This window comes from Sordaria macrospora, chromosome 3, assembly GCF_033870435.1.
Source record: "Sordaria macrospora chromosome 3, complete sequence".
NCBI lineage: Eukaryota > Fungi > Ascomycota > Sordariomycetes > Sordariales > Sordariaceae > Sordaria > Sordaria macrospora.
In genome coordinates, this window is record NC_089373.1 from 5,206,481 (window position 1) to 5,232,307 (window position 25,827).

At 52.6% G+C, this 25,827-nt stretch overlaps 7 protein-coding genes across 7 annotated transcripts; 3 read left to right on the forward strand and 4 right to left on the reverse strand.

The window, feature by feature from the left end:
* Positions 1–4,004: 4,004 nt before the first annotated feature.
* On the forward strand, positions 4,005–6,029 carry SMAC4_10745 (uncharacterized protein; the record flags this gene model as incomplete). Its single annotated transcript, XM_066091040.1, has 1 exon — positions 4,005–6,029. One exon carries the CDS (start codon positions 4,005–4,007, stop codon positions 6,027–6,029), a length of 2,025 nt encoding a protein of 674 aa, XP_065946635.1.
* Positions 6,030–8,353: 2,324 nt separating this feature from the next.
* Positions 8,354–9,619, forward strand: SMAC4_09985 (uncharacterized protein; the record flags this gene model as incomplete). Its single annotated transcript, XM_066091032.1, has 1 exon — positions 8,354–9,619. The coding sequence occupies one exon, from the start codon at positions 8,354–8,356 to the stop codon at positions 9,617–9,619; it is 1,266 nt and encodes a 421-aa protein (XP_065946636.1).
* A 1,074-nt stretch (positions 9,620–10,693) lies between these two features.
* SMAC4_09037 (uncharacterized protein) lies at positions 10,694–11,538 on the reverse strand (the record flags this gene model as incomplete). Its single annotated transcript, XM_003348953.1, has 2 exons — positions 10,694–11,205; positions 11,367–11,538. 2 exons carry the CDS (start codon positions 11,536–11,538, stop codon positions 10,694–10,696), a joined length of 684 nt encoding a protein of 227 aa, XP_003349001.1.
* A 177-nt stretch (positions 11,539–11,715) lies between these two features.
* On the reverse strand, positions 11,716–12,652 carry SMAC4_09038 (uncharacterized protein; the record flags this gene model as incomplete). Its single annotated transcript, XM_003348954.3, has 2 exons — positions 12,090–12,652; positions 11,716–12,029 (listed from the first exon to the last, which is right to left on the reverse strand). The coding sequence occupies exons 1-2, from the start codon at positions 12,508–12,510 to the stop codon at positions 11,716–11,718; spliced, it is 735 nt and encodes a 244-aa protein (XP_003349002.2). The 5' UTR covers positions 12,511–12,652.
* Positions 12,653–13,942: 1,290 nt separating this feature from the next.
* On the forward strand, positions 13,943–15,574 carry SMAC4_09039 (uncharacterized protein; the record flags this gene model as incomplete). The annotated part of the gene is made up of 2 exons (XM_003348955.1): positions 13,943–14,509; positions 14,789–15,574. 2 exons carry the CDS (start codon positions 13,943–13,945, stop codon positions 15,572–15,574), a joined length of 1,353 nt encoding a protein of 450 aa, XP_003349003.1.
* Positions 15,575–19,803: 4,229 nt separating this feature from the next.
* On the reverse strand, positions 19,804–20,498 carry SMAC4_09040 (uncharacterized protein; the record flags this gene model as incomplete). Its single annotated transcript, XM_003348956.1, has 2 exons — positions 19,804–20,406; positions 20,460–20,498. The coding sequence occupies 2 exons, from the start codon at positions 20,496–20,498 to the stop codon at positions 19,804–19,806; spliced, it is 642 nt and encodes a 213-aa protein (XP_003349004.1).
* A 1,081-nt stretch (positions 20,499–21,579) lies between these two features.
* SMAC4_09041 (uncharacterized protein) lies at positions 21,580–24,974 on the reverse strand. Its single transcript, XM_003348957.2, has 10 exons — positions 23,721–24,974; positions 23,522–23,597; positions 23,432–23,464; positions 23,343–23,365; positions 23,109–23,218; positions 22,994–23,037; positions 22,756–22,932; positions 22,300–22,701; positions 22,040–22,234; positions 21,580–21,972 (listed from the first exon to the last, which is right to left on the reverse strand). Exons 1-10 carry the CDS (start codon positions 23,721–23,723, stop codon positions 21,929–21,931), a joined length of 1,107 nt encoding a protein of 368 aa, XP_003349005.1. The 5' UTR covers positions 23,724–24,974; the 3' UTR covers positions 21,580–21,928.
* Between the last annotated feature and the right edge of the window lie 853 nt (positions 24,975–25,827).

A 25,827-nucleotide genomic window follows, 5' to 3' on the forward strand; every position in this document is an offset into this window, starting at 1 on the left:
ATGTGTTGGGCCTGGTGCTGTCGTCGTGCCTTGGGCTGCTACAAGGCTGCTACCGGTACCAGGAATAACGAGAAAAAGAACAAGTAGTAAGTACCGGTTACTCGAAATCTTCATAGTTAAAGAATAGTCCACCGGGACTTGACAATCACGACTGAGAGACGCTAACAATGACTAGTTATATCGAGGGACTAGGTAAGGAGAAAGACCAACGCAAGTAGGTAAGTAATACGAATTATATACCTCTCTATCGGTTCATAACGTTGAATGTCTCTGCTGGCGGCCTTCCCCTCAGTTTCGCTGCCGTCGGAAGGAATGTCAATGACCGGGCATGTACGATTAGTGGGGAAATAACATGAATGGCATGGGGATATAGAGGTAACATTCGGATGTCTACTCATTCGTTCTCTTACTATCTACGTACCTACGTCTAGGTACCTACTCGCTCTCCCATCTCAGAGGTCATGGCCCCTTTTTTCAACGCTGGTTCCTAAGGTACCTAACCGGCGGGTGGCCACAAGTACCACGCACTGTCGGCATTATTATCTACTCTTATCTCTAAACCATTGAGTTGGTTTCTCACGCTCATGTCGCTGAGTAAGAGCCCGAGGTCAAGCGTACCTGATTCCAATGGCTTGGCATTTCTTACAAGCAGCTTCTAGATTTGGTAGTTGTGCGGCAGCTAATATCACCCACCTCTTGTTCCATTCTCTGAAATTGCACACAGGCTAAGCAGTAACCAGGGCCGGATGTATACCACTTCAAAAGGCAGTATTGGTTTTGGCTGCAATATATACCTGTCGTACGCACCTACCTAGTTAGGTGGAGGCAAGTTTATTACAAATTCTCAGCAGACCAAATGGTCTTCATGACGGATCATGACTCGGGTGACATACCTAGGTAGCTGTCAGGTGAAAATGTGATGCTCAGCTGTGAATCTCGGCAATATCCCTTCAATCCTCTATGTTTCAATCTGACCCGTCCACATCACCCGATCGTTAACAGGATTTGGTGACTCTTTTCAGAGCAGTGTCTTTTCCGCCGTCGCTCACGAACCGGTTTCTCTCCACCAGTACACTTGTTTCTCTCATACTTCTCAACTATCAACTCCAGCCACGCAATATGCGTCCTTTCCACTTTCTGTCTCTCCTAGTTTCATGTTTCTTCAGCGCCGGTGTCCTTGCCGGAAGTTTAGTGTGGGAAAGCCAGTCAGTGGCCATCCAGCCCGCACCCCGTGGAACGCATCGAGGTGGACGCTGCTGGCTTCGCCATCCAAGATCACCCAGTAAACCGAGCTATCACCAAGCGCTATGTAGCCATCAAGCCACCGTTTCACACCAACAGGGCCTAGCCATGGCCGGACAAGAAATTACGCTACTGCTTCCAGGGGGATCAAACCGCAAACGCGCTAAGGACTCACTTTGATCACGCTATTGAGCTCTGGCGAATCGCGGGCCTCCCGGCGGACTTTATATTTGAAGAGATGGCGACTCTCTCTCACTGTAGCGAAACACCTGGCCGAGAGAACTACACTCAAATTCACAACAGTGGGCCTACGGGAGGCCTCTCGTCAACGGTTGGGACCAGGACAAAGGACCCTAGAATGATGCTCAGCCCGCGGAATGACATAGGCAGGTTCGATCCTGCCACCAACATTGCACACGAGATCGGTCATGCCTGGGGTCTCAAACACGAGCACCAGAACCCCTACTTCTGATCCAAGGAGACCTTTGAGGGATATGCGCCGGAAGGAAGCTCGGCCGTGTTTGGCCAGTTTGACTGCGAGGCGCTCAGCGACTATGACGGAGCCAAGAGGCACGTCGAACACAGGGATACGGTCGTCTTTCTCAACTACCTGTATAAGGATGAGCGGCCAATACAAGAGAAGCGAGCCCAAGCACTCGTGGACATGTGCAGACTGCAGAGCTTCACCCAAAGTTTCAATTTCAAGGGCGCCATTGCGTTTCTTCCATTTGTCGGCATGGACGCCGACATGGATTACGGGGCCACGACGGGGGCCAGAGATGATTTCGACTGGGACTCCGTCATGCTATACTCGTCCGGCGGCGGCGGCATTGATGTGAGGGTTCCCTCGGGGCCCCCTCCCCAGGGTGTCGGTCTGGCTGAGAACCCCAACGATCACCGCCGCAATGTTCTACTCACGTCCGACGGTAACAGATTCGGTTATAGCCAGTTGCTGTCCACCAAGGACGTCGAGGGCATTATGAAGCTCTATCGCACCCCGTCGCCGAGCATCCAGTCTGTCGAGCTGCCCAATAACGAGCGCTTCGTCTTCTTCACGCGCTTCATCGAAACGGTCAAGCGTACCATGGGATGTGGTTTGGGAGGAGGGACAGAGGATTGAGTGGTTGAAAAGGGTCTCTGGGAGGCTCGACATACGTGTCTATGCTGCTACTAGTCAAAAGGAAACCACTGTTTTAGCCCATGGAACCGATAGCAAGACAATTGTACCTACCGTATCTTGTAGGTACCTAGGGGTGCCTCCGGTCTAGAGGTCTGGTGGTCATTTCGATAGGGTAGAGTTTAAATGCAAGTAGTCTTTGCTTATTTACCTCGCATACGCATCGGAAGGTGCAGGAAAATGAGGTAGAAAGCCTCTCATGTCGAGTCTTGTGCGGAATGAGAGTGGTTGACGGAAAGATTGACGAGTGTCTTGAGATTTGACTTTGCACATTGGAACTGAGGGATCAACGATTTCGGATGATGTAAGATGCAATACGCAAGTGCAATGAGCAGGTGGCCAGCTGAGACCAGAGCAGTTTCTTCCAAACTTGAACTTGGAACTTGGTCGGCCATTTCCATTCTTTCCTTGACAGCGCATTCCCTTTACTCCTTCACACCGGCAACATCTTCAGTTGATGCCGCTTGAGCTTCCACTAACCAACATTGTAATAGCCTATCCTCAACCTGGAATTGACACCCCAGGCATCTGTGAAGAGCTTCCACGCATTTCTGCATCTCCCGTCTTTACGTACGTCGCATCATGGTTCATTCCAGCCCAGCCATCTGCATTATGTAACGGCGGTTCCTGGACGGCAATTCGGTTCAAATCCAGTAGCCTTGGTCTTAAGCAGAAACACAATCGAGGTGTCAAAGCGAGAAAAGGCCATGTGTGCTCAGAGCTGATACTTCTATCTACCTATACAGGTCCCAGAATCCCCTTTCTCTCGACCCAACACTTGCGTAGGTACTCCGACATCGTGACCACTCGAACCCAACAAGATCTCCGAACTACCCCGACTCAAGAACCAATCCTAGTGAAGGAGCCTGACATCAGTGCCGTTACTTAGATAAGCGGACACCATCGGTTCTCAAGATCTTCCCCGGCGCCGCGTACGTCAAAAGGGATTCCGCTTACCTGCACATGCCCCAGTGGCAGCTCATCGACCAACACACAGGACACACCTAGCCATTCCCAGCACACCCCAAGACTGCGCGTAGCTCGTCCTCGCGCGAGCCTCTCCACCGGTGCGTCACGCCGCCGGCACTCCTCTGCGTTTTTAGGTTATCGAAGCACCGCAGAGAGACCCAGTGTCACACGGACATATGCCACACTGTCAAACGAGCATATGCCACACTGTCAAACGGGCATATGCCACACTGTCAAACGAGCATATGCCACACTATCAAATGGGCATATGCCACACCGTCAAACGAGCATATGCCACACTGTTAAACGGGCATACACCACACTCCTGGTGTCATACGAGAAAGACCTACATGTATGCAGATTGCTAGATGCCTTGGAGCCTTAGGTGACAAAGACCCGTACATACTAGATAGGTACCGTTTCCCTTTGGCATAAGAAGGCCTTGAAGCCCAACCTTCCTCTAGAGGTTGAAAGGACCAACAAGGCCTTCGAGACCAAAGTAGTTTATCAGCTGAATTGAACTACTGTTCCAAGCCCAGAATACTGCCCTTGTCACAGATAAACTACTTCCCTCTCGAACCATCCTTACCCAACTCTTCAACACATCACCATCACAATGGCTTCACCTCAAGATCAGCCCGTCCCCTCGGTCGAAAACTCCTCCCTGGTCCTCTATCACCCAGGCGACTTCGATACTGTTATGACCAACAGCGATGATGCTATCCCCAGAAGTTTGGTCCAGGTTACCAACCCCCCTCCCTGGCTCATCACCCTCCATGACCAATTCGCGGCGGCTCACGCCCAGGTGCGCGAGATGACCCTCTCCGTAGGGCACGAACACACCAGAGACCTCACGGCCCTCAAGGAACAATACGACATCCTGAGGAAGAACTACGCCACTGTCACCACCCTCTTCGACGCTGGTATCGAGGCCTCTCAAGCCCAGATCGCCCGCTGGGAGCAACAAGTCCAGCAGGCTAGCTCCCGCTTCGCCTCAGAGGTGTGGACTGCCATCGCTCAATACGGCGAGAAGGACGAAGAACGCCAGAAAGCCGTTTACCACCTTCGTGACGCCCTCACCAAGCAACAACAAGCCATCCAGGCGCGTCACGAAAAACCCACCCGCCAACAGTCCGTCCTCGGCCACGTCGAAACCTGGGCCACCGCCAAAGACGCCCAGATCAATGACATCCTCGACAAGCTCGAGGAACAGATCTCGACGGTCCAACAGAGTCCCCAAAAGGCTATCCAGGAAGCCTTCGAGCGCTCCGGCCAACAAGCGCCCGACGCCGCCTCCATTCGCCGCGTGCTCGAGCAACGCGCCGCCACCAAAGCCCCAAGTTCGACCCACTACTCCTCGGTCAACGATCCCCCCGCCAGCCCAAACCTGATGAGCGACAGCCTTCTCCAGACCCTCCAAACCAGAATGCAGGCAAGCCAAGCTCGTATGAACTACGACGCCACCCGTGCAGACCTCTACGGATCCGTCCGTTTCGGACAGTCAACCGGAGGACAGGGTCCGCCGGAACCTCCCCCTCCCCCTCCGAGGAACTTCGGGGCGTCCCCGGACGACGATGCTAGGAACCAAGCCAACCACTTCCTTCAGAACTTCACCTTCCCAGCTATCCAGACAACGCCGATTCACCTCAACAAGCCCCCCACATACGATGGAAAGAAGCTCGACTCCTTCCGACCTTGGTGGGCCAGGATCAACGCGTATCTACACGCGTACACAGCCAGTTTCCCCACCGACAGTCACAAGATCAACTGGCTCGGCTCGATGCTCTCCGACAAAGCCCAGAAGTGGCACGACTCACGAGCGCGTCAGGTCCAGTCCATGGGCGTAGAAGACACTTGGAAAGGATATTCGAGTGCCCTTCTTGAGCGATTCAAGGATCCCTCAGAACGACACCGGAACGCGAAGAAGATGGAAGAGCTCAAGTACAACGGAGACACAGCTGAGTATCTCACTGAACTGCTCGACCTCAACGAAACCGTTGGCTGGGCTGGAACCACCTTCCAGAACCAGATCGCCAGAACCCTCCCCTCCAAGATCACCGAACTAATGTACTCGATGAGGGGAGGAGTACCCGAGACTGACGACGAGTTCATTAGCGCAGTCAGAGAAGCAGGACGGGTCTACGAGAACATGCTTCAAGCCCCGGGCTATCAGATGGGAAAAGGCGCGCCCGCTTCGAGGACGGAGCACTCGAAATCGGGCCAACAGCCTCGCAAGGATTCACGCTCCCCTTCCGACCCAAATCAATCCTCAAAACGACCCGATCGCTCAGCCAAGGACAAGAAATGGTCATCCAACCGCGACGCGCTGAAAGGAATTGATCAAGCGGATATCGACCAGCGTAAGAAGGACCAAGTCCCTTGCTGGCGATGCGGGCGGGACAGCCATTACACCACGGAATGTTTTGCAAAGAAGGATAACAACGGCAAGGACCTGCCCCAGCCGAAAGAACAACAGCCACGTACGGCCGCCGTCTCAACCAAACGCAAGAACGACGACCGTGAAGAAGAGGGAGCTGAGGCCCTCGATGACGAAGCCCAGTTCAAGAAGGCCAAAACAGCCGCGATCACCAGAGCCATACAGACCATGGATATGGACCAAGACTCGGACGCGGATTTTTGAGTGGCCACCATGAAGCACCACATGGATCACCTCGGCCTCACTCTGGTGTCAACCCCGTCGTTTGCACTCTGAAAAGGCTGAGCTTTAACGACGACGAGACAGAACAACTCCGAAAGAAACCCTGCCCTGAGCCTCACTCCGGCTCACGACCAATCGTACGAATGACCCTGCTCTATAACGACGTGGAACATCCTGTTCGCGTCCTTTTGGACCCAGGAAGCTCGATCCCAGTCATGTCATTTCACCAAGCACGCGTCTGGAAGCTTCCCTTAATCAAACGAGCCAACATCCGCACCCTTATGGGCTTCAACGCGGCGGTCGACACGATGGGAGGACGATACTATACCGAGGCAGTCGTATTACGGCACCAAGAAGATCACTACACCCGCCTCAACTTCGAGCTCTCAACAATGGATGACGAGTACGACATTATTCTTCCCCACTGGTGGCTGCAGCAACATGAGCCCGCTTGTTTCTTTGACAAAACACAGGAAATCAAGTTCTCATCAGAATATTGTCAGCAGAATTGCACCAGCTCGATCGTCCTTGGGCTCCCCCCCACCATCGCCATTGCCAGCATCCAAACCAAGATTGACGCCGCCATTGCAGCAGTCCCCAAAGAATTTCGAGCCTTCCTCCCCATCATGAGCGAGGAAGCCGCCATGCGAATGCCAGACCACCAGCCCTGGGATCACAAGATCGATATCATCGACGACCAAACGCCGCCTTGGGGCCCTGTCTTCGCTATGAGCGGGCGAGAGCTCGACGCCCTCAAACCCTGGCTTGACAAAATGCTAAAATCAGGAAGAATCAGAAAGTCCACCGCCTCATGTGGCGCCCCCCTCATGTTCGTCGATAAAAAGGATCCCGACGATCCTCTCAGACCGGTAGTCGACTACCGAGCCCTCAACAGAATGACGGTCCCCGTCCGGCACCCCATACCGCTCATCACAGAGCTTCAGCATGCCCTCAGAACGGCCAAGTTCTACACCAAGATCGATCTCAAATCAGGGTTCTTCCTGGTGAGAATGGCCAAAGGACATGAATGGAAGACAGCGTTCCGGTGCAAATACGGGCTCTTCGAGTACGTAGTCATGCCCATGGGATTGATCAACGCGCCTTCAACCTTCCAAGCCATGATGAATCACCTCTTCATGGACCTCATCGACGCCGGTGTCCTCGTCTACCTCGACGACATCCTGATATACGCAGACACGGAAGAAGAACATGACCGCTTGGTTTTGGAAGTCATGAAGCGGCTGTCAGAAAACCATCTGGCTGTCGCACCCCAGAAGTGCAAATGGAGGGTACAGAAGGTTGAATTCCTAGGCTACATCATTTCCCCAGAAGGCATTGGTATGGCTGATGACAAAGTGAGAACAATTTTGGCCTGGGAGCTTCCCAAAACCTTGAAGGAATCACAATCCTTCCTGGGCTTCGCCAACTTCTACAGAAGGTTCATCAAAGGGTTCTCAACGCTAGCCCAAGCCATCTCAAAAGGTAACGCCCTGGATCGAAAGCTTTGGAAATGGACCGAAGCAATGACCAACGCGTTCAACGACCTCAAGAGAGCCTTCGTATCCGCGCCCGTTCTGGCACATTTCGACCCCGCTGAGCCAGCAATCATGGAAACCGACGCTTCGGACTTTGGGATTGGAGCAGTACTCTCCCAAAGGAAAGAGGATGGCAAGATTCACCCAGTCGCGTTCCATTCGCGAAAGATGTCGCCAGCCGAAATGAACTACGAGATCCACGACAAAGAGCTCCTGGCCATCGTCGACAGCTTCGAACGATGGAGGATCTACCTCGAGGGGGCAAAGCACCGGATCGAAGTCTTCTCCGACCACCAGAATTTGGCCTACTTTACCCACGCCAAAGTCCTCAACCGCCGCCAAGCCCGATGGGCAATCCAACTGGCCAACTTCTGGTTCATCATCAACTACCGACCCGGCCATTTGAACGGCAAAGCTGACGCCCTATCCCGTCAAGAAAGCTTCAAACCTGAGAAAGGGGGAGGTGAGGACCAGCCGATCACGACGGTCCTGCAAGAAAAACACTTCTCATACTCGGAAGGAAGCAGTTTTCTCTTGTCAAAAGATAGGCTTTGCAGTCTCTCTACCCCTCGATGGAATGATGAGTTTATCAGGCAGCTCAAGGAAGCAAGAGTCAACGACCCGGTATATATGGAACAGTTCCAGAAGGACGCAGACAAGGACTTCGAGAAGTTCGACGATCTCCTCTACCGAAAGAACCGCCTTTGGATCCCCACCAGCCTTCAGAACGAGGTCATCAACTCAGAACACGACACTAAGGTCGCCGGTCACATGGGTATGGATAAAACCATGGAGCTCATCACCAGGAACTTCTGGTGGCCCAAGATGGAGGAATCAGTCAGGGAATACGTCCGCGGCTGCCACGAATGCCAACAGAACAAGCCTCCTCGGCACTCCCCGCATGGTTTGCTCCAACCCATGGAACTCCATTACGCCCCATGGAAGTCCGTTGCAATGGATTTCATTACGGATCTGCCCCTTTCCAACGGCTGTGATTCCATTTGGGTTATGGTGGATCCCTTCACAAAGATGGCCCACTTCATCCCTCTTAAGGTGGGAGAAAAGACAACAGAAGACCTCATCAAGATTTTCGCCCGCTCATACTGGCGATTGCACGGGGTACCATTGGACATCATTTCTGACCGTGACTCCCGATTTACGGCCCATCTCTGGAAGGATTTCCTGAAGCTCGTCGGCATCAAGAGTCGAATGAGTACAGCTTTCCACCCTCAGACCGATGGCCAAACCGAACGGCTCAACCAGATCCTCGAAATGTACCTTCGTGCCTTCGTCAACTACGAAATGAGCAATTGGGAAGATTTGCTAGCCACTGCCGAGTTCGCATACAACAATACCATCTCGTCGTCGACTGGTATCTCCCCGTTCTACGCCAACTACGGCTATCACCCTGCTTCACACAACCCCCCTGACGGCGCCCCTCGCAACCCTGGGAGTCGCCTTTACGCCCATTGGATGATCCAGGTTTACGAGCACGCTCAGAAACATCTCGACCGCGCCCGTCAGAGGATGAAGGAGTGGGCGGATAAGAAACGAACGGATGCACCGGTCTACGAGGTGGGACAGTTGGTCATGCTGAACGGTAAGCACATCAAAACCAAGCGCCCCTCAAAGAAGCTCGACAAGAAGCTTCATGGCCCCTTCAGGATTTCACAGGTGATCTCCCCTACCGCTGTCCGGTTAACCCTGCCCAAGACATGGCGAATCCACGACTCCTTCCACGTCTCGCTCCTGGAACCCTATCGCGCTGGCAATCGGGAGATCCCCGATCCTGACCAGGTCTTGCGAGAGGCAGCCCCAGCGGTATCAGAAGACTACGAAGTCGAGAAGATCGTGGATTCCATGAGGGCTGAATCCAAGGTGTTATACCGAGTCAAGTGGGAAGGATGGAACAAAGCCAGTGATCTCACATGGGAGCCATGGGAGCACTTCTACACTGACGGAGCGAAGAATCAGGTCATCGCCTTCCACGCGCGGCACCCAGAGAAACCTCGAGACCCCAATGTCCCGACAAACTAACTCCTCCACAAGATCCCACCACTGTCCGGCTTACCTTGCCCAAGACCTGGCGTATCCATGACTCCCTCCACATTTCGCTCGTCGGACCCTTACCGCGCTGGCAATCAGGTAGCCCCTGACCCTGACCAGGTCCTGCGGGAAGGCAGCCCCGGCTGAGTTAGAATCTCTCTATGTCTCGCTTGTCGAACCCTTACCGCGCTGGCAATCAGGTAGCCCCTGACCCTGACCAGGTCCTGCGGGAGGTAGCCCCGGCTGAGTCAGAAGACTATGAAGTGGAAGAGGTGCTGGACTCCTTGAAATTCGAAGGCAAGGTTAAGTATCGAACGAAGTGGCAAGGATAGAAGGAACCAAGAACTTGACATGGGAACCATAGGAGCACCTCTTCACTGATGAAGCAGAAAGCAGAAGTCATTGTCTTTCACACCAGGCACTCAGACAAACCCTGAGACCCTAACGTCCCAACGAACTAACCCTTCTACGGAATCCTACCGTCAAAAGCTAACGCATGTTCGGCTCGAGGCGAGCCTTGGAGAAGGGGGAGCTGGTGTCACACGGACATATGCCACACTGTCAAACGAGCATATGCCACACTGTCAAACGGGCATATGCCACACTGTCAAACGAGCATATGCCACACTATCAAATGGGCATATGCCACACCGTCAAACGAGCATATGCCACACTGTTAAACGGGCATACACCACACTCCTGGTGTCATACGAGAAAGACCTACATGTATGCAGATTGCTAGATGCCTTGGAGCCTTAGGTGACAAAGACCCGTACATACTAGATAGGTACCGTTTCCCTTTGGCATAAGAAGGCCTTGAAGCCCAACCTTCCTCTAGAGGTTGAAAGGACCAACAAGGCCTTCGAGACCAAAGTAGTTTATCAGCTGAATTGAACTACTGTTCCAAGCCCAGAATACTGCCCTTGTCACACCCAGATAGGCGTGTTAAAGCTCGCCTTTCACTCCCATCTGCCTTTATGATCGGCCGGCCGGTCATAGTATTCGAACTTCCAGGCCGTTAGCCCGCCACCAATACAACTCTTAACTGCTCCGCGAAATGCCTCCTCAAAGTCGTTGCCCAACCAGCCCACGCCCTTCAACGTCAAAGTGCGAATAGAAAAAGCGATAATCGCCCCAACAACGGCCCCCCGCCTCGGTAACCATCTCGCGGTTCTCCATAAGTGGATTAACCTCGTACTGGAAGTTTCCCCGCTTGTACCGGCCACCGAACTCGAGGTTGAGCGGGTTGTTAGGGTCGTTGCCGTCGCACGAGTTGATGATCAAATCCATGCTCTCGAGGCACTGGCCACGGTTGAATTCAAACGCACCATTGCTCAGCTGGATGACAAACTCGACCGCCTCCGGCGTGCCCGCGTTGTACCGCCTCGGAAACCGCCAATTGGCCTCGCCGCTTGGGGCAGAGACTGAATTGCAGAACTCGTGGTACAACCGGCCGGCCGTCTCCCACCGCACAAAAGCGTGGCGGTTGTCGTCGGCCCGTGCGCAGTGAAACTCATCCTGGTTGTAAGAGCATACGTTGTCGGATGACCCGCCGTCCTGGCGCGCCTTCGCCATAGCTAGGTTCTTCAACGCAAATGCCGCAATGGCCTCGTGGCCCTTTTGGTTGGGGTGGAAGATGCGGCCCATAGTTTCGGGCATACCCAACCCTAATGTAAATTCGAAGCCGCCGTCACCGGGGCACGGGGGTTCAGTGCATATAGTGCTGCCGCGTTGGGACTGGGCGAGCGGTAGAGGACGGAGGAATAGATGTCATCGTCATCAAGCGTGGTGATCTTAGTGCTGGTGTGGTTGAGGCCCAGGCCGAAGTCGATGTCATCGTCCTCATCCTCATCGTCCTCGTCACCGTCAGCGTCGCGACGTCGGAGCCAGGTATCCTTTCCGATAGTCATCCCTTTCGTTGTCCGTGGCTTGAAGAAGAGCAAGTCGGGTTGTGCCGGATCCGGATACTCGCCCGTGCTGCCACGTGCGCAGAACTGACCATTCACTGCCGACGGCCAAAGGTTCCAGTCGAAGAAGGCAATGTCATACGCCCGGTTGGAGCACCTCTGGTACTCTTGGACTACCTCTCAGATAGCCTTGTTGATGCTGTCGACCAGCTGGTTGAACCGCTGGCGGCGGGCGGCGGTCAGTGGGAGTAGGTTGCGGGCCAAGTTCCAAAATTCCCACGCCTGCCACTCAGGCTTGGTCCATTGCTCGTTTGTCGCGCAATCCTCACTGTCAGTTTCGAAGAAAGGGGCGTAGCTGTTGTAGACGACAATGCCATTCTTGTCGCTTCGCATCTTGGGCGCAAGGGCCTCGAGGATCTCACGCAAGTTGGGCTTGAGAATAGTATCGATATTTTCTTGGGCCTTGTTGATCACAGCCGCGCAGGCGCTCTCTCCTTGGTAAGGTAAGATGACGCAGCAGCGGATTATGGCGGCCAATCAGAGGTCATTGCCACCCGCCGTGAGCATCACCACGTCGAGGTTGCCCGCGAGGTCTTTGGCCTGCTGGTAGACGCCCTGCGAGCGGGCGCCGCTGCACGGGGGGAACTGGAAGTCCTTGGAGGCAGAACCAATGTACATGTTGACGAGGTAGGGCCATATGTGCGAGTAGCGGGAGCACTGCCAGTCGGATGAGAAGAAGCGGCCTTGTCGTTGTCCCGACCCGATTCCCGCTGTGAATGAGTCGCCTATGGTTGCCCAGCGTTGGACAAAGCCCAAGGAGACCGTGGAAGATTCCTCCCGACGTACGAGAGGAGATAATGCATCCGCGGGTGATGTGTTGCTGCTACCTCTAGTATTATTGTCGGGGATGGCATACGAAGCACATTGTGCTGTCCACAGCGCAGTCCAAAGAAACCAAGCTCTCAGAGCGGCCATTGAGTCTGCAAATGTCTAGGCAAAGAACGGGAGTCGACGGTAAAACGTGCAGAGACAAGGGAAGACAAGGGGAAAAGCCGAACACAGGAACAAACTATTGAGAAATATACAAAGCAAACAATTAGAAAGGAGAGGCAGTGGCGCCATCGCGGAGTACCTCAGGAAAGAGAGGCTAAAATTACGCTTGAGTTGCACATGGATCCATTTACCTTTATCGTCGACGTTTCTGTTAAACTCAAGCCAGATCTAAAATTATACCAACTGAAGGCGTGTCGTATCCTGTCTTTGCCTAGGTTGTCATTTACCCGAGGCTTACTTCACCTGTAGGTAGCAAAGCAGTCGCGCACATTTCTCTTGTGAGTTGTAATATTGATGATTGATCACCTTTCTAAAGGAAGAAGGTGACCTCTAACGAAAACCTCAGTTGACTTCCTGAGCGATAGCGTTAGAAATAACTCAACTCAACTTAACTTGGGGTCGGAGTTGAGTTGACCCACTCAATTTGAAGTTGTATTTGAGTTAAATTGAGTTGAATTATATCTACTTATTGAATTGCCAAAATAAATCTAACCATTTAAAACTCTAACCCCGATAAAAATCTCATCTTTCAAGGGCTATCCGTAAGCGAAAAGAATACTTTTTAAACGCCGAAAATAATCTGCCGCACTACCACGAAAGAGGGCAATTCAGTAAGTAACTTCGAGGTCCAAGTTGAATTAACATAAGTAAATTGGCAACCCAAATTGAATAGAGTTGTATTTATATTTACTTATACTTGCCAAGTTGAATTATCTCTAACGCTGTTGAGCGAACTATAAGGTACCTCTATATATACCTGACCCTGTATTTAACTGGTAAAGACCACACCTGAAAGCCAGAATGTACGTTAGCTGCTACATAAGACTATAAACTGCAGTGCGGAAAAGTTTACGACGTCCATATACCGCCAAATTAAACAATCAGCTGGTAGAGTTCAGAACGTTAGTAAGAACCCAGTGATATCTAGGCCCTAGATATTGGCGGATAAGCACGAGATTTCATTAAAAGCAAAGCTAGGTAGGTAAGAGCGTGATCAATTAAAGCTTTTTGGCAGGTTCGGGTTCATTAACTGAGTCAACACCATCATTAGCAACCCGATCCATCAAAAATGCTACCTCGAATATCCAACGATCTCATTGGCTTCTTTCCGCAGTTCCTCCATAACGACTACCCGTTCATATTTCCTTTGCTTAACTTCATTCCGCCTCTCCAGTCCGGCTGTACCAAACCCGGCAGGTAGAGGCAAAGTACTTTTCAAGAACGCAAATTTGTTCAGTTTCTTACTCTTTGCCCATATTCATTGCCCTTCTTACATTTGTCTTTAATACCGGCCTTTTATTTAGTGCTTCCTTTATTGCTTTTACGTAGTTTCCCGCCAGTCCAGCCTGCCACAATGCTCCCAAGACCAGCACCACCAGTACTAACGTCAGTTGTGGTGATCCTCCTCTCCTTCACCCTACCGATCACCGCCATCCAAGCCCTCGGCTTTAACACCGCCACCACTGACAGTGACGGCATCTACGTCCTGCCCCCTAAGGAACAACCCGATTACATCTGCTCAGCAACCAAGCCCTGCAAGCTGGGCTACTATGGACCGCTTGACCCGATCACCGGCACGGGCATCTGCGGCGGCGGGCCCGACTTCTGCGCCCCGGCCGTGTGCACGTTGCAGTGTAACTGGAAGTCCGAGTGCGACCCCGGTTGGGGCATCGAATGGTCTGAGGCCAGCACCTGCCCGCTCAACGTCCGCTGCAGCCGCTTCGGTTTCTGCGGGGACACGCAAGTGGCCAGCCCAGAGTGTCCCATCTCGCAGGGCACGTGGGACAAGCGCACCGTCGGCTACTACGAGGGCTGGAACCTCGACCGGCCATGCGGCACCATGGCGCCCGACGAGATCCCGTTGGGGTACTGCACGCATCTGAACTTCGCCTTCGCCATGGTCCACCCTCAGACCTTCCACGTGGTACTGTGACAAACCGTTACAAGCACAGGAATATTATCGCTGGGATGAAACAATAGAGTAACAGAGTAGTAGCCGAAAGGTACTGATAGATTGTGATAACTATTGCTTGCTGAAGAGCCTTATAAACGAAGGCCGGGAGGCCTTCTTTTATACTGCTCTTCCCTGGACCCGGTGTACCGGACCCTGGGTCCCGAAGCCTTCGGGCCTTCGGGCCTTCGGGTCCAGCCTGATTGGTCTATCTATCTAGCTTACATAACTTTGGTTGGATCGTAACAGGTACCCATGAGTCCGGGCATCGCGGACTTGTACTCGGCCGTAACCAGCCTCAAAGCAAAACAGCCGGGGCTGCAAGTCTGGGTCGCCATCGGCGGCTGGGCCATGAACGACCCAGGCCCTTACCGGACCGCTTTTTCCGACATGGCTTCCTCCGACGCCAACCAAGATGCCTTCTTCGAATCGCTCGTCAAGTTCCTGCTGCAGTATAGCTTTGACGGCATCGACATCGACTGGGAGTACCCATCCGCTGACGACTGGGGCGGGCGGCCCTCGGACTTTAACAACTACGCGCGAATGCTCCGGCGGCTGCGGACGCGGCTGAACGGCACGGGCCGCAAGTTGGGCATCAGCATGGCCACCCCCGCGAGCTACTGGTACCTGCGCGGGTTTAACCTTAAGGAGCTCGAACCGTCGCTGGACTGGTTCAATATCATGACGTACGACATCCACGGGACCTGGGACAGCGCGGTGCGTGCCATCGGCTCGTTCGCGTACGCGCACACCAACCTGACCGAGATCGACCAGGGCTTGGAGCTGCTGTGGTGCAACAACGTCAACCCGGAGCGTGTCAATCTCGGGCTGGGGTTTTACGGCAGGAGCTTCACCATAGCTGATCCGGCGTGTATGGATCCGGGATGTCCGTTTGTGAATGCCACGGGACCAGGAGCGGGGAGGTGTACGGGGACGCCCGGGGTGCTTTCGGCGGCGGAGATTGTGGAGATTATTAAGAACCAGGGGGGAAAGCAGAGGTTCTATCCGGAGGAGGCGGTGCAAGTCGTTACGTGAAATTCGGACCAGTGGGTTAGTTGGGATGACGCGCAGACGCTCAAGATCAAGCAGGGTTTTGCGAATAGGAGGTGTCTGGGCGGGAAGATGGTCTAGGCGGTGGATTTGGACGATGGCACGCTGATTCATGCGCTGGGATCCAAGTTGAATCGGGACAGGTCGAATGTGTTTCCGTACAAGGAGCCTGAGTGCGACTTGGGGACTGGGTTTGTATGGGATCATGACGAAGAGCTTTAGGTTGTGGGAAGGTTAAGGTACCTACCTTATGGAGTAACGAACCGGACCGTGACCATGGTATTAACTCATGAGCTTCCCAAATAAATCAGAAACGGGTAGCTGAAGCATCGTAATCAATCTTGTCGTCGCTGAACTGTTTTTTTTTTCATTTCCCGAGGTCTTTTCGCTTCGTATTGATGTAGTGTCTTTCGGTCGCCAAAGGGGGTGTAAATCGACAGTCGGTTCCATAGCAGTGCCCGCCAAGTCGGACTTCAATAGAGGGAAAAGTTGGACGGCGTCACGGTGACCCCTGCCCGTCATAGTAAACCGAACAAAAAAAAGAGCTTGTTGAAGAATGTACCTAGGTAATTCGCCAGACCTAGGCGCAGACTAGTAGCGGATGAGCACTGAGTTGGACTACGTGCCTCTATTAGGTAACTCGGCATTTAGGCGGTTATAAATGAAAACCCACCAGCTTATATCACTCTGACACTTCTGTCCTAAATGCCAGATGTCCCACCATATGCGAAGTATATCTTCAGGTATCGAAGCAGATCAAAGCGATTAGCAACCAATTTCCAGCTTACTTATTTTCCCGATGTACCAGACCGCGTAGCTCGTGTACTTTGCCCAGACCTCCTCCTGTACTTTCTCCTTGTGATCCCTGGTTCGGATCGACGAAATCAGGTCTTAACCGGGAAAATAGAAACGATTCTTGAGGCCGGGCGGCTCTGGGTTGTGGACGTCGACTTCGATCCTTTTGAGCGTCTCCTATAATGGTTGTGGTTACTGGGGTTTGTATCTACACCAATGACTTCCGGACTGGAACATACCGGCTACCGGACGCGTCGGAGACGTGAGTCTTTCATCGATGAGTGATTCGATATCCCAGCCCTTCCATTACACTGCGCCGTTGACCAGGAGCGCCTTGATTAGTGCTGCTGATGGCGTGGTTATGTTTTTTCTCAGTGCTAAAGCCTCTTGTAAGATAGGGCAAGCGCCAGCAACCTACCTTAGGGAGTTGCTATGCTGGTGTGGTAGCGATGTTTTCCCCTTCGTCTCTTCTCCATCTCCCTCTTCTTCTTGTTGAACTCCATCTCTTCCTTTTTCAACAACCACTCCACCCCCGATGTTGGGTTGGCGGCATTGGTGGCGTCGCGGGGGTGGTAGTATAAGAGAGTGATGATGGCGGTTCTTGTTTCTTTCCCAAGCGGCTGTGCCTAATCGGACTCATGATCGTTCCACGATTGGAGACCTCAACCATGGTCGGTCTGGGGGACGTGGAAGATCTACTACTGGTACAATGAGGTCCTGTTATTGAGGGAGCGGCCGTCGGCTTCTTCCTCGCCTCTTCCCTCTTCCCTCTTCTTATGGATGGGCGGGAAGGTAAAGACTGGAAAGTTCAAACCAGGTTGATAGCCGTCGGTCTGATTCTTCCCGGATATGGGAGGGCGAGGGCCGAGGCCAGACGGTTCGGGGACAGAGGTCAATTGAGAAAGTGTCCATTGTTCGACAGGCCTTTGGGGCCGGAAGATATGAGTTGTCACAGACTTGATGACAATGATGAAGAACCGAACCCCACCAATACATCGTGGCCTAGGTACGTGTTACGATCCATTCAGGGGTCACTTATATAAGCACTTAGATAGACCAATCAGAGCCGCGCCGGGCGCCGGCGCCATACTGAAGGACCAGTATAAAGGAAGGCCTCCCCAGGCTTCCTGAATACTAGGCTCTTTAGCAAGCAATAGCTATCACAATCTACCAGTACCTTTCGGCTACTACTCCGTTACTCTATTGCTCTATCCCGGCGATAATACTCCTGTGCTTGTAACGGTTCGTCACAGTACGACGGCGAGTTTATGTTCTTCTCTGACGTCAGTGTCCCACGTAGGGGCATCTTGGTCAAGATGGGTGACTGGCAACCCAGCGCAAAGGAATAGATACGTAATTGCTGTGAGCGGCACGAATCTGTCTGATATCGTTGTCGGCGTGTCGGGATAAGATCTGAACTTAACGCCAATAAAGGATCCCGAGTCGGGGCCAGCTTTGCTCCCGGGTGGAAGTTAATATTACAATCGTCGAGTTTTGTTCTGTGGATGTTTGGCAGCGGTCTGGGGACTCATTGTTCCCGTTGTTTCTGCATAAGCCGAAGCACAATGAGACAGAGGGACCCAAGCCGAGAGCCGGGCGGACCACTGTTGACCATCTGTGAGTGCAACCGTTTGTCATCTCCAGATAGTTCTCGCGAGCTCTCGAATCTCATCCGCCATAGATGGGAATGAACCGGCGAAAACCTTTCTCATCACCGGGTGCAGCCGTACTGGGAAAAGCGCCATATGGAGGTATTGTTTCTTCCTGAAAACGTCCGCAAGGACAAGAACGTGGTGAGCAACTCGTGGAAGTAAGTGCTTCCTCAAAGCACACCGCAGGTCATCGCCCATTGGGTGATTCGATTATAAGTGTTGGTCCGCGTTTACGCTATGGGCAACACATGATTTATACTGGCAATAGGCCTCGGTTTGCCTTCGGATTAATGGTTTTGGTGGACAGTTAGGGCATTGCTCTTAATTTTGTATGCTAGACTCACCGGTGCGGCACGTCTCATGCCCTACGGGAGGCGGAAGTAGACGTTAAAAATAACAACAACAACAACAACAACAACACCGCAGGTCATCGGAAACCGGACTCGGGGCATGGCAGTTCGGCACCGGCGCAAAGGGGAATATGTCACCTGTGAACCGGTTAGCTCGTCCGTCCACGAGATACCGCGGACTTCCATCAGGCCGTGTTGGGAAGCCATGCTGAGGAGGTCTAGAAGAAATGTACCGATATTGGCTTACCAGCCGAAATCTGCAACGTGTTCCTTAAGGTATGCAGAGTTGAGAGTTCGCTAGTGGCCATCTCTACCTCTAGAGTATCTAGTATACAGTCTTCTGGTCTATCCCTACGGCGACTCTCACGAAAGCGAGACACTCAACTTTCTTTTGTGCGAAAACGGTGACCAAACATTCCTCATCTTTGCCGGGCCCGAGGGAAGTTTGTTGCTTCTGCTGTCACTTCTACAGTCACGGCTACTGTGGTCATGCTTCTTGTGTAATGTCATTAGATCCAAAAAGACCGAGCTGATGTCCATGTTATGTCTCCTCGTTTGCTTGCGGGCAGAGGGCCGTGAAGCTCCCACCGATAGCACCAAGTCAAAACACTCAGCTGCACGACTCTCCGACTGTTTGCGGGATTGTGTAGCAGGAGTCGTAATGATCGCCCCTGATCCCTAGGTACCTATCTATCTCTAGTCTATCTCGTTATCCGATTGATGGAAATCAGACAACCTGAATACAGACATTGTTTCAAAGCCAGGTATTTCGAGTCCAGATGCGCTGAAGGCTCGTCAAAACTCAAGATGGCCGTGATGAATAATGTTACCTAGCTTGACTGGACTTGTAAATCAACGCCCTGTACATATCTGGAAGAAGTCTCTCCGTTGAACAGAACCTCCCACTCCGTCACAGATGTCAGTGTCAAGCACCAAACTGGTGGCAACAACATCAGAATGTGTGTGAAATCTCCCAGCCCTTCACTTCCAAAAGGCTCTTCTTGCCAATGAGCCCTCATGATGTTTTCTCCAAACGAGCGAGTCTCGATTCTTCCTGTTCGAGAATGCCTGTCGGAATTATTCCTCGCAAACCCATATAACTTACCTGCAAAAGACTATAGGCCTCATTGTAAGAGTCGTTCCAGCCTTCTAGATACAAAATACATTTCCAATGTTCCCTCCAGCCTCAGCCCGGCGGGAGAATCCTGGCGGGAGACAGGAAAACGCATACACGGCTGGCTCCATACCAAGTGCCAGTGTTGATTAATAAAGACACCCACCATTGAGCATTGGCTCCATAGTCTATAAGTGTAGACCCTCAACCGCAACTCTCCTCCTCTCCTGCCCTCTCGTCATTATCGACCGCGTTGACCATGCTGCCGTTCCTCGGATCGATGAGCCACAGCCTATCTTTGGCTCAGGGGAACCGCTTCTCTGCATGGATGTCTTCCCAATCCGCCAGCCCGCGGGGGCCCAGACAGACGACGTGCACTTCTTCGACCCTGGTGAATCCCTCGATGAAATCGGCTTCGCACCTGCTGAAGAATTCATGACCACTACTTGTGCTTGTGCTGTCGCCACCAATCAGCGCATACCTATCCCTTGCAAACTTCAACCGCCGAATATCCAGGTAATGGGCTTCGCAGATCTCCATGTACGTCTCCCCGAGGGAGATCATGTCCACGTCAAAATCGACCCAGGTGTAGCGGCGCAGCGGCTGTGGCTCCGCCTCAAAGCCCAGCCTGAGATAGTTGCCGGGTAACTGACTGAAGGCTTGCTGGTAGTATTGGTACCTGTAGTGCCCATCCTGAGGAGGAGTTGCAGTCGAGGAGGTGAGATAGTCGCGAGCCTCGCGACAGGTGTGTAAAGGTGCAGGCACGGGGTTGGGGGGGTGCAAACGAACGATTTGGGGCGCGATAGAGCTATGATGGTGGTGATGGTGATGGTCTGTAGAGGTATCTTCAGCGCTAGCGCTACTAACGTTTTGAGTTTGTGGCTGCCGGACCAAGGAGGCGCGGATCTCAACCGTGCGAGGCTCGACTGTCAGACCCCAGATCTGGAGTCGAAGCTCACACGGGAGGCGGGGGAAAGGGTGGAGGTGATAGTCGCCATGATTGATGAGTATGATGATGGTTAGGAATGCTGTTGAGTTTCGAAATCCTGGGGATTGCAGGTGATCACGCTTTGTGGTTTGTTGACGGTGTGTGAATCGTTGGTACCTACTTGGGCAAGGAAAGCTGGAACAAATGGCGATGTGAAATGTTGGGGATCTGAGGCTTGGTTGTTTTCTTTGGCGCCATCAATAAACCCAAGTCTCTCGGCCAGCAGGTTTAGGGCAATCGACAAGGACACCCCGAGAGTTGCAAGCCTACTACTAGGTACACTGTCGCGCCTGTCACACCTGTCTGTCGCTTGCTGTTGGGACAGTGGACTGGTATATGCCGTGTATGATGTGGCCTAGCACTCAACCCGAAAAAAGAAATCAAGAAGAGGTTGGTGGGGTTCGAGATTAGGACGGTAACGGTTTGCGGCTTTTGTGAACAGACGGGAGGTGATACCAAGGCGTCGATTATTCAGGCGGAGAAGGGGAAGAGGGTATTCGAATCGATCGATCGATCCCTGGTCGGTACAAGGTGATGAATGATGAGTGACGATGATCAAGTAAAATTATAAAGTCAGCAATGGGAAGGTCGAAATCCAGAACTGAAGTCATGGTTGACATCATCATATCGAATTGCACTTCTGAGTGTTGAGTGAAAAATGATCCGACTTACCGTCCTCTGAGACCGACGACGGACGATGGAGTCTGCTTCTCTGACATTCAATGCGCCGAAAGATGGAAGCGACAATCGTGATTGCGTTGGGTTGGGTTAATGCTGAAGAAAGAGGCACGGGGAGCCAGGCTTCCTTCCCGGCGGGATGAAGAAGGTGGATTAATGTGGCCAGTGCAGCCGAAGTCCATATGGATGTAGGCGGAGATCAATCAAATGACGGATGGATAGAATGCACCGATATAATGCGGGTACGGTACTCATAGGGGTCACTATCCTTCTCATCTTCCTCAAGGCACTCCCGCTGTGACGGTGACGGGACCGGACTTACCTGAATGTCAGATGAAATGGCAAGTGCCACACCGAGCCACCTTCTCAGTCCCGTCTCGCACCAGTCCAGTGACCCCACTTCACTTCGCCTCCTGAAAAGGAGTTATGAGTTTTAACTTTATTTGTTCTTCATTCAATTCCGTGCCTATCTAGTCTGTTCACGAGAATACCCTACTGAAAATTCAAACGACTCCAAGCCATCCATACCACCAACCCTTTCCATAGCCGTAGCGAATCCGAGATCGAGCCTTCTCTTTCTCGTTTTTGTTCAAATCATCTTAACCATCCCATCCATAATCCATCATTACCAACCCATATCATCCATTCATCCATCCATCCGTTCCCTTGTCCGTACTGTTGTCCCGGATCCTTGAACTGTCCTTGCCCTCCCCCTCAAATTTCTGACTCCATCTTGTCTTGAATGGACAAGCCTGTCTACGTCTAAGCCTCAACCGCATCATCGACCGCACCGAAGCAGGTTTCCACTGTAAATGACATGTCAGCGCCCGTCAAGGCAAGAAGCAATAGGATGAGAGGAAAGAAACAACATACTGATAATGCCAGTAATGGAATAAGGATCCGCGTTAGAAGCAGGACGACGATCCTCAAAGTAACCGTAGCCCTTGGCGGCGCACTCGCGGGGGATACGAATGGACGCACCACGGTTGGCCACGCCGTAGGTGAAGGTGTCGATGGCGCCGGTCTCGTGACGACCCGTGAGACGCTTCTCGTTGCCTTCGCCGTAGACTGTTTTTTTCTCCCGTTAGCTTTCGCTCTTCATCCCATTTCTCGTTTGGGGAAGGAAAACCCACCAGCAATATGCTCCTTATGCCTTCCCTCCAACTTCTTGATCGCCGCCTCGATATACTTCATGCCGCCCTCCTTCCTCATCTCGGCCGTAGAAAAATTGCTGTGTAGACCGGCACCGTTCCAGTCGCCAGGGATGGGTTTAGGATCGACCGATACCTTGGCGGCGAACTCCTCAGCTACACGGTGCAGCAAGAAACGGGCGAGCCATAGCTGGTCACCCATCTCGATACCGACGCAAGGACCGACTTGGAACTCCCACTGGGCGGGCATGACTTCGGCGTTGGTTCCCGAGATCTTGACACCGGCGTAGAGACAGGCGCGGTAGTGCGCTTCGACGATATCGCGCTGGACAACCTTGCCGGCACCAACACCGCAGTAGTAGGGACCTTGAGGGGCGGGGTAGCCTGGATGTTGTTAGTGGATGTACATGGGGTGAATGGGCTGATGGAAAGGCATACCGTTCTGAGGCCAGCCGTAGGGGCGATCGTTCAAATCGAGGAGGGTGTATTCTTGCTCAAGACCGAACCAAGGCTCGTGCTTGGCGTGAAGCTCCATGAGCTTGGCGCATTCGTGACGGTGGTTGTACTTGTTAGGGGTGCCATCAGCATCCCAGCATTCGGCGAGGACGAGGATGTCTGCGTGCGGTTAGCCACTACGTGCAGTAAAGACGTAAGATGAGTGCTGCTGGCGGCTTACTGTTGGGAGGACGGAAAGGATCCGGGTACACGGCGACGGGCTTCCTGCACGGGTGATGGTGGTCAGTATCGGCATCTCAAGTCCTGTCCAAAGCACAGGCGGATGGATGACTTACAGGTAAACGTCTGAGTCCTCACCAGGGGCTTGGCCTGTTGAGCTACCGTCAAAGTTCCAGATGGGGAGCTCCTCGGGCTTGTACTGGCCCTCAGGCTTCTCCTCGAGGGTCTGTTCATTGTGAGAAGTCAGTTTTCGATCCTTCATTCGGTGAATCCCTTCCAATTGCTGGCGAGAGGGGTGATGACCGTGGTGGTCTGATCCCGAACAGGGTTGCGATAAGATAAGAACGTACGCGAGACTTGGAGCGGGTGTTGCCTGTAAGTTTGACACCTTGTCAGTTTGACATTCTTCCCTTTTGACATTCGGTGGAATTGTACATACCCTCGGCGTCGATCCAGATGTACTCGGCCATGACTGTTTGTGGCAATGTCAGTTTTGCTCATTTCGGTGTGTACCCCTAGGTAAACGCACTCTTGCCGCGCTGGTCGAGATCACGGAACTTGGCCAAGCCGGCGGCATTGGAGGCGAAGGACTCCTTGGTAGTAGCCTGTGATGATTGATCCATGTTAGTAACTTGTCCTGTTTCTTTTTTGTTGGTGTATGAGTTGAAGATTGGCAATCTAGAAGTCGCTTTGACAGGACTGGTTTTGATGGAACAGCGGTGACGAACCATTATGATGATGTGTGGTTGTTGTGTCGTAGGTATTAGGTCTGTAATGGTAATGGATGGGTATCCTCGTATTGAGTGGTAATGTCGTCGCAAAAGTCCAAACACCTCGCTAGCAGATCAGCTCGCAGTAGTTCGCACGCAAGTCGCAAGTCGCAAGTCGCAGTCGCAATAACAAACAAACAATCACGTTCCGATGAAGTTGAACGTGTTTAAGAACTGGGTAAGAAGAACAAAGGATAATGGAAAGAAGAGGTGAGAGCGAGAAGAGAAAAAGACGCGCGCACGTTGGCGACGGGAACGGTCAAAGATAAGGAATTCGGCCTCACAGTTACAGCGCAGCCAGCAGTGCTATGCCGGGGCCGATGCGGTCTGGAAAGCGAGATACCGTACGTACTGCCAGCGGTTACTGTAGGTTGTCCGTGACTTTCACGTTCTCATCCGATCCCGTCCGAACATGCCACTGCGTCTGTCTTGGTCTGGACTGGACTTTCTGTTAGGCGCGGTGTGTAAAGGTGGGCGCGCGGGGTCCATTTGGAGTAGACATGGGACGGGATTGATGCGAACTGCTAAAAGGTACCTCTATCAATAGCATCGAGTCCATATCCAGTCGGGTCACTTGTTTTCAACTGAGACCCTTGGATGTGAAATGATACCCTGATGGACACCCCCATGACGTCCCCATTCCACGCCCGCATTGCCCACACCTTGGCCGTCGGTTAACCCCCGTTTACCCCCGAGGCAATTCTTTGATGGAAGCCATCGTTTGATGGAGGGTGGCTTGGGTTCTTGTCGAAGTGGGATGAATGGATGAATTTGGAACAAAAAGAAGGGCCGGTAATCGGTCCAATGCCTTTTCCGTTTCTGCGGTTTGCGGTTTGTGTTTCTGTCTCGTGATTGCAATGCCATCATCCGTGTCCGAGAATATCAGAAACAGAGACACACGACATGAACTCGCTCTTTCTATCTTTGGATCAGTTCTTGCCGTGAGGAGAGGAAGGAACAGAAGGAACAGTCGTCGACGGAGGAAAGAGGGTTCCACCGATCATCGGCCCATTCTCTCCTTGTGCCGCGGTGTGATGCCCCTCCAAGACCCTCCAACCATTCACACCCATCCAAAAGGTCAGAAATGGTCAGAAAGGGTCACAAAACGTCCCCAGTTTTGGTGTTTCCATCGTCAGTGGAGTGTTTGCAGTGAGACGGGGACGGAAGGTGCAGTGATACGCTACTGCGCTGTTGACCTCTGATCTCCCGCCGTGGAGACTCACAAATAACTAAAACCGGGGATACACATGCTTATTTTCACCTCTGGTGTTTCCATCCTTGATCATCTCACCTCTATCTGTCATTCATTTCTTCCATCCAATTCATCTTCTTAGAATGGAGTTTAGTTTTCGCCTTGTCCGTCCTTCATTGTCCTCTTCTCTCTTTTCACGAACAAAGAAAACCCAATCCCCGCTATCGGCCGTCGCCACCAGCGCTTTCCGTCGTGGCATCCGTTGACCACACCCTTCCCCTTTCTCCAATTCCTTGGCACCGCATCAGCCGTCTTCAGCCTATCGACTCTTATCTAAGAACCCCATTGGCCACTGGATGACTTTCTTATCCAATCTCATGACGGAATCAGAGTCGATGCCAGTGGCTGCTGGTGGCGCTGCCCTTCGATGCCTGCCCCTGCTATCAAGGGGATCGGTAGAATGTGGGGGCCGGTGCAGTGCAGACTGCAGACACGTGGGGCTCCGCCTTTGCTTATCGTTGGAACCTGATTGGATGAACGGGTGATCATTTTGGTGTTCGTCGTCGTTTCTTCGCATGTTGAAGCTTGAGAAAGTTCACTTGTTCCAGTTGGAAGCTGTCCCGAATCACCGGGCCAGTCCCTTCTCAAGCCAACCACGCATGGCAAAGTGACGAACAATCTTCGCAGTTTGTCTTTGCATACGGGAAGCTTTTTTCCTTCTGCTGCAGAATGATGAACAACATGCGGGGTGTTTTTCACACTCTTGACTCTCCCGTTTTCCCGTTTGTTCCCGTTTGTTCCCGTGTCATTTTCAGGGGATGACGACTGGACTGAGGATCAAGAATGGGGGTACACACCACACTTCTATGGTTA

Excerpts from the sequence above, each read along its gene's own strand:
- SMAC4_09041 (XM_003348957.2), bottom strand. Across the intron at positions 23,366-23,431 it reads CATCTGGATCGACGCCGAGG|GCAACACCCGCTCCAAGTCT; the intron begins GTATGTACAATT and ends TCAAACTTACAG. Across the intron at positions 21,973-22,039 it reads TTCCATTACTGGCATTATCA|TGGAAACCTGCTTCGGTGCG; the intron begins GTATGTTGTTTC and ends TGTCATTTACAG.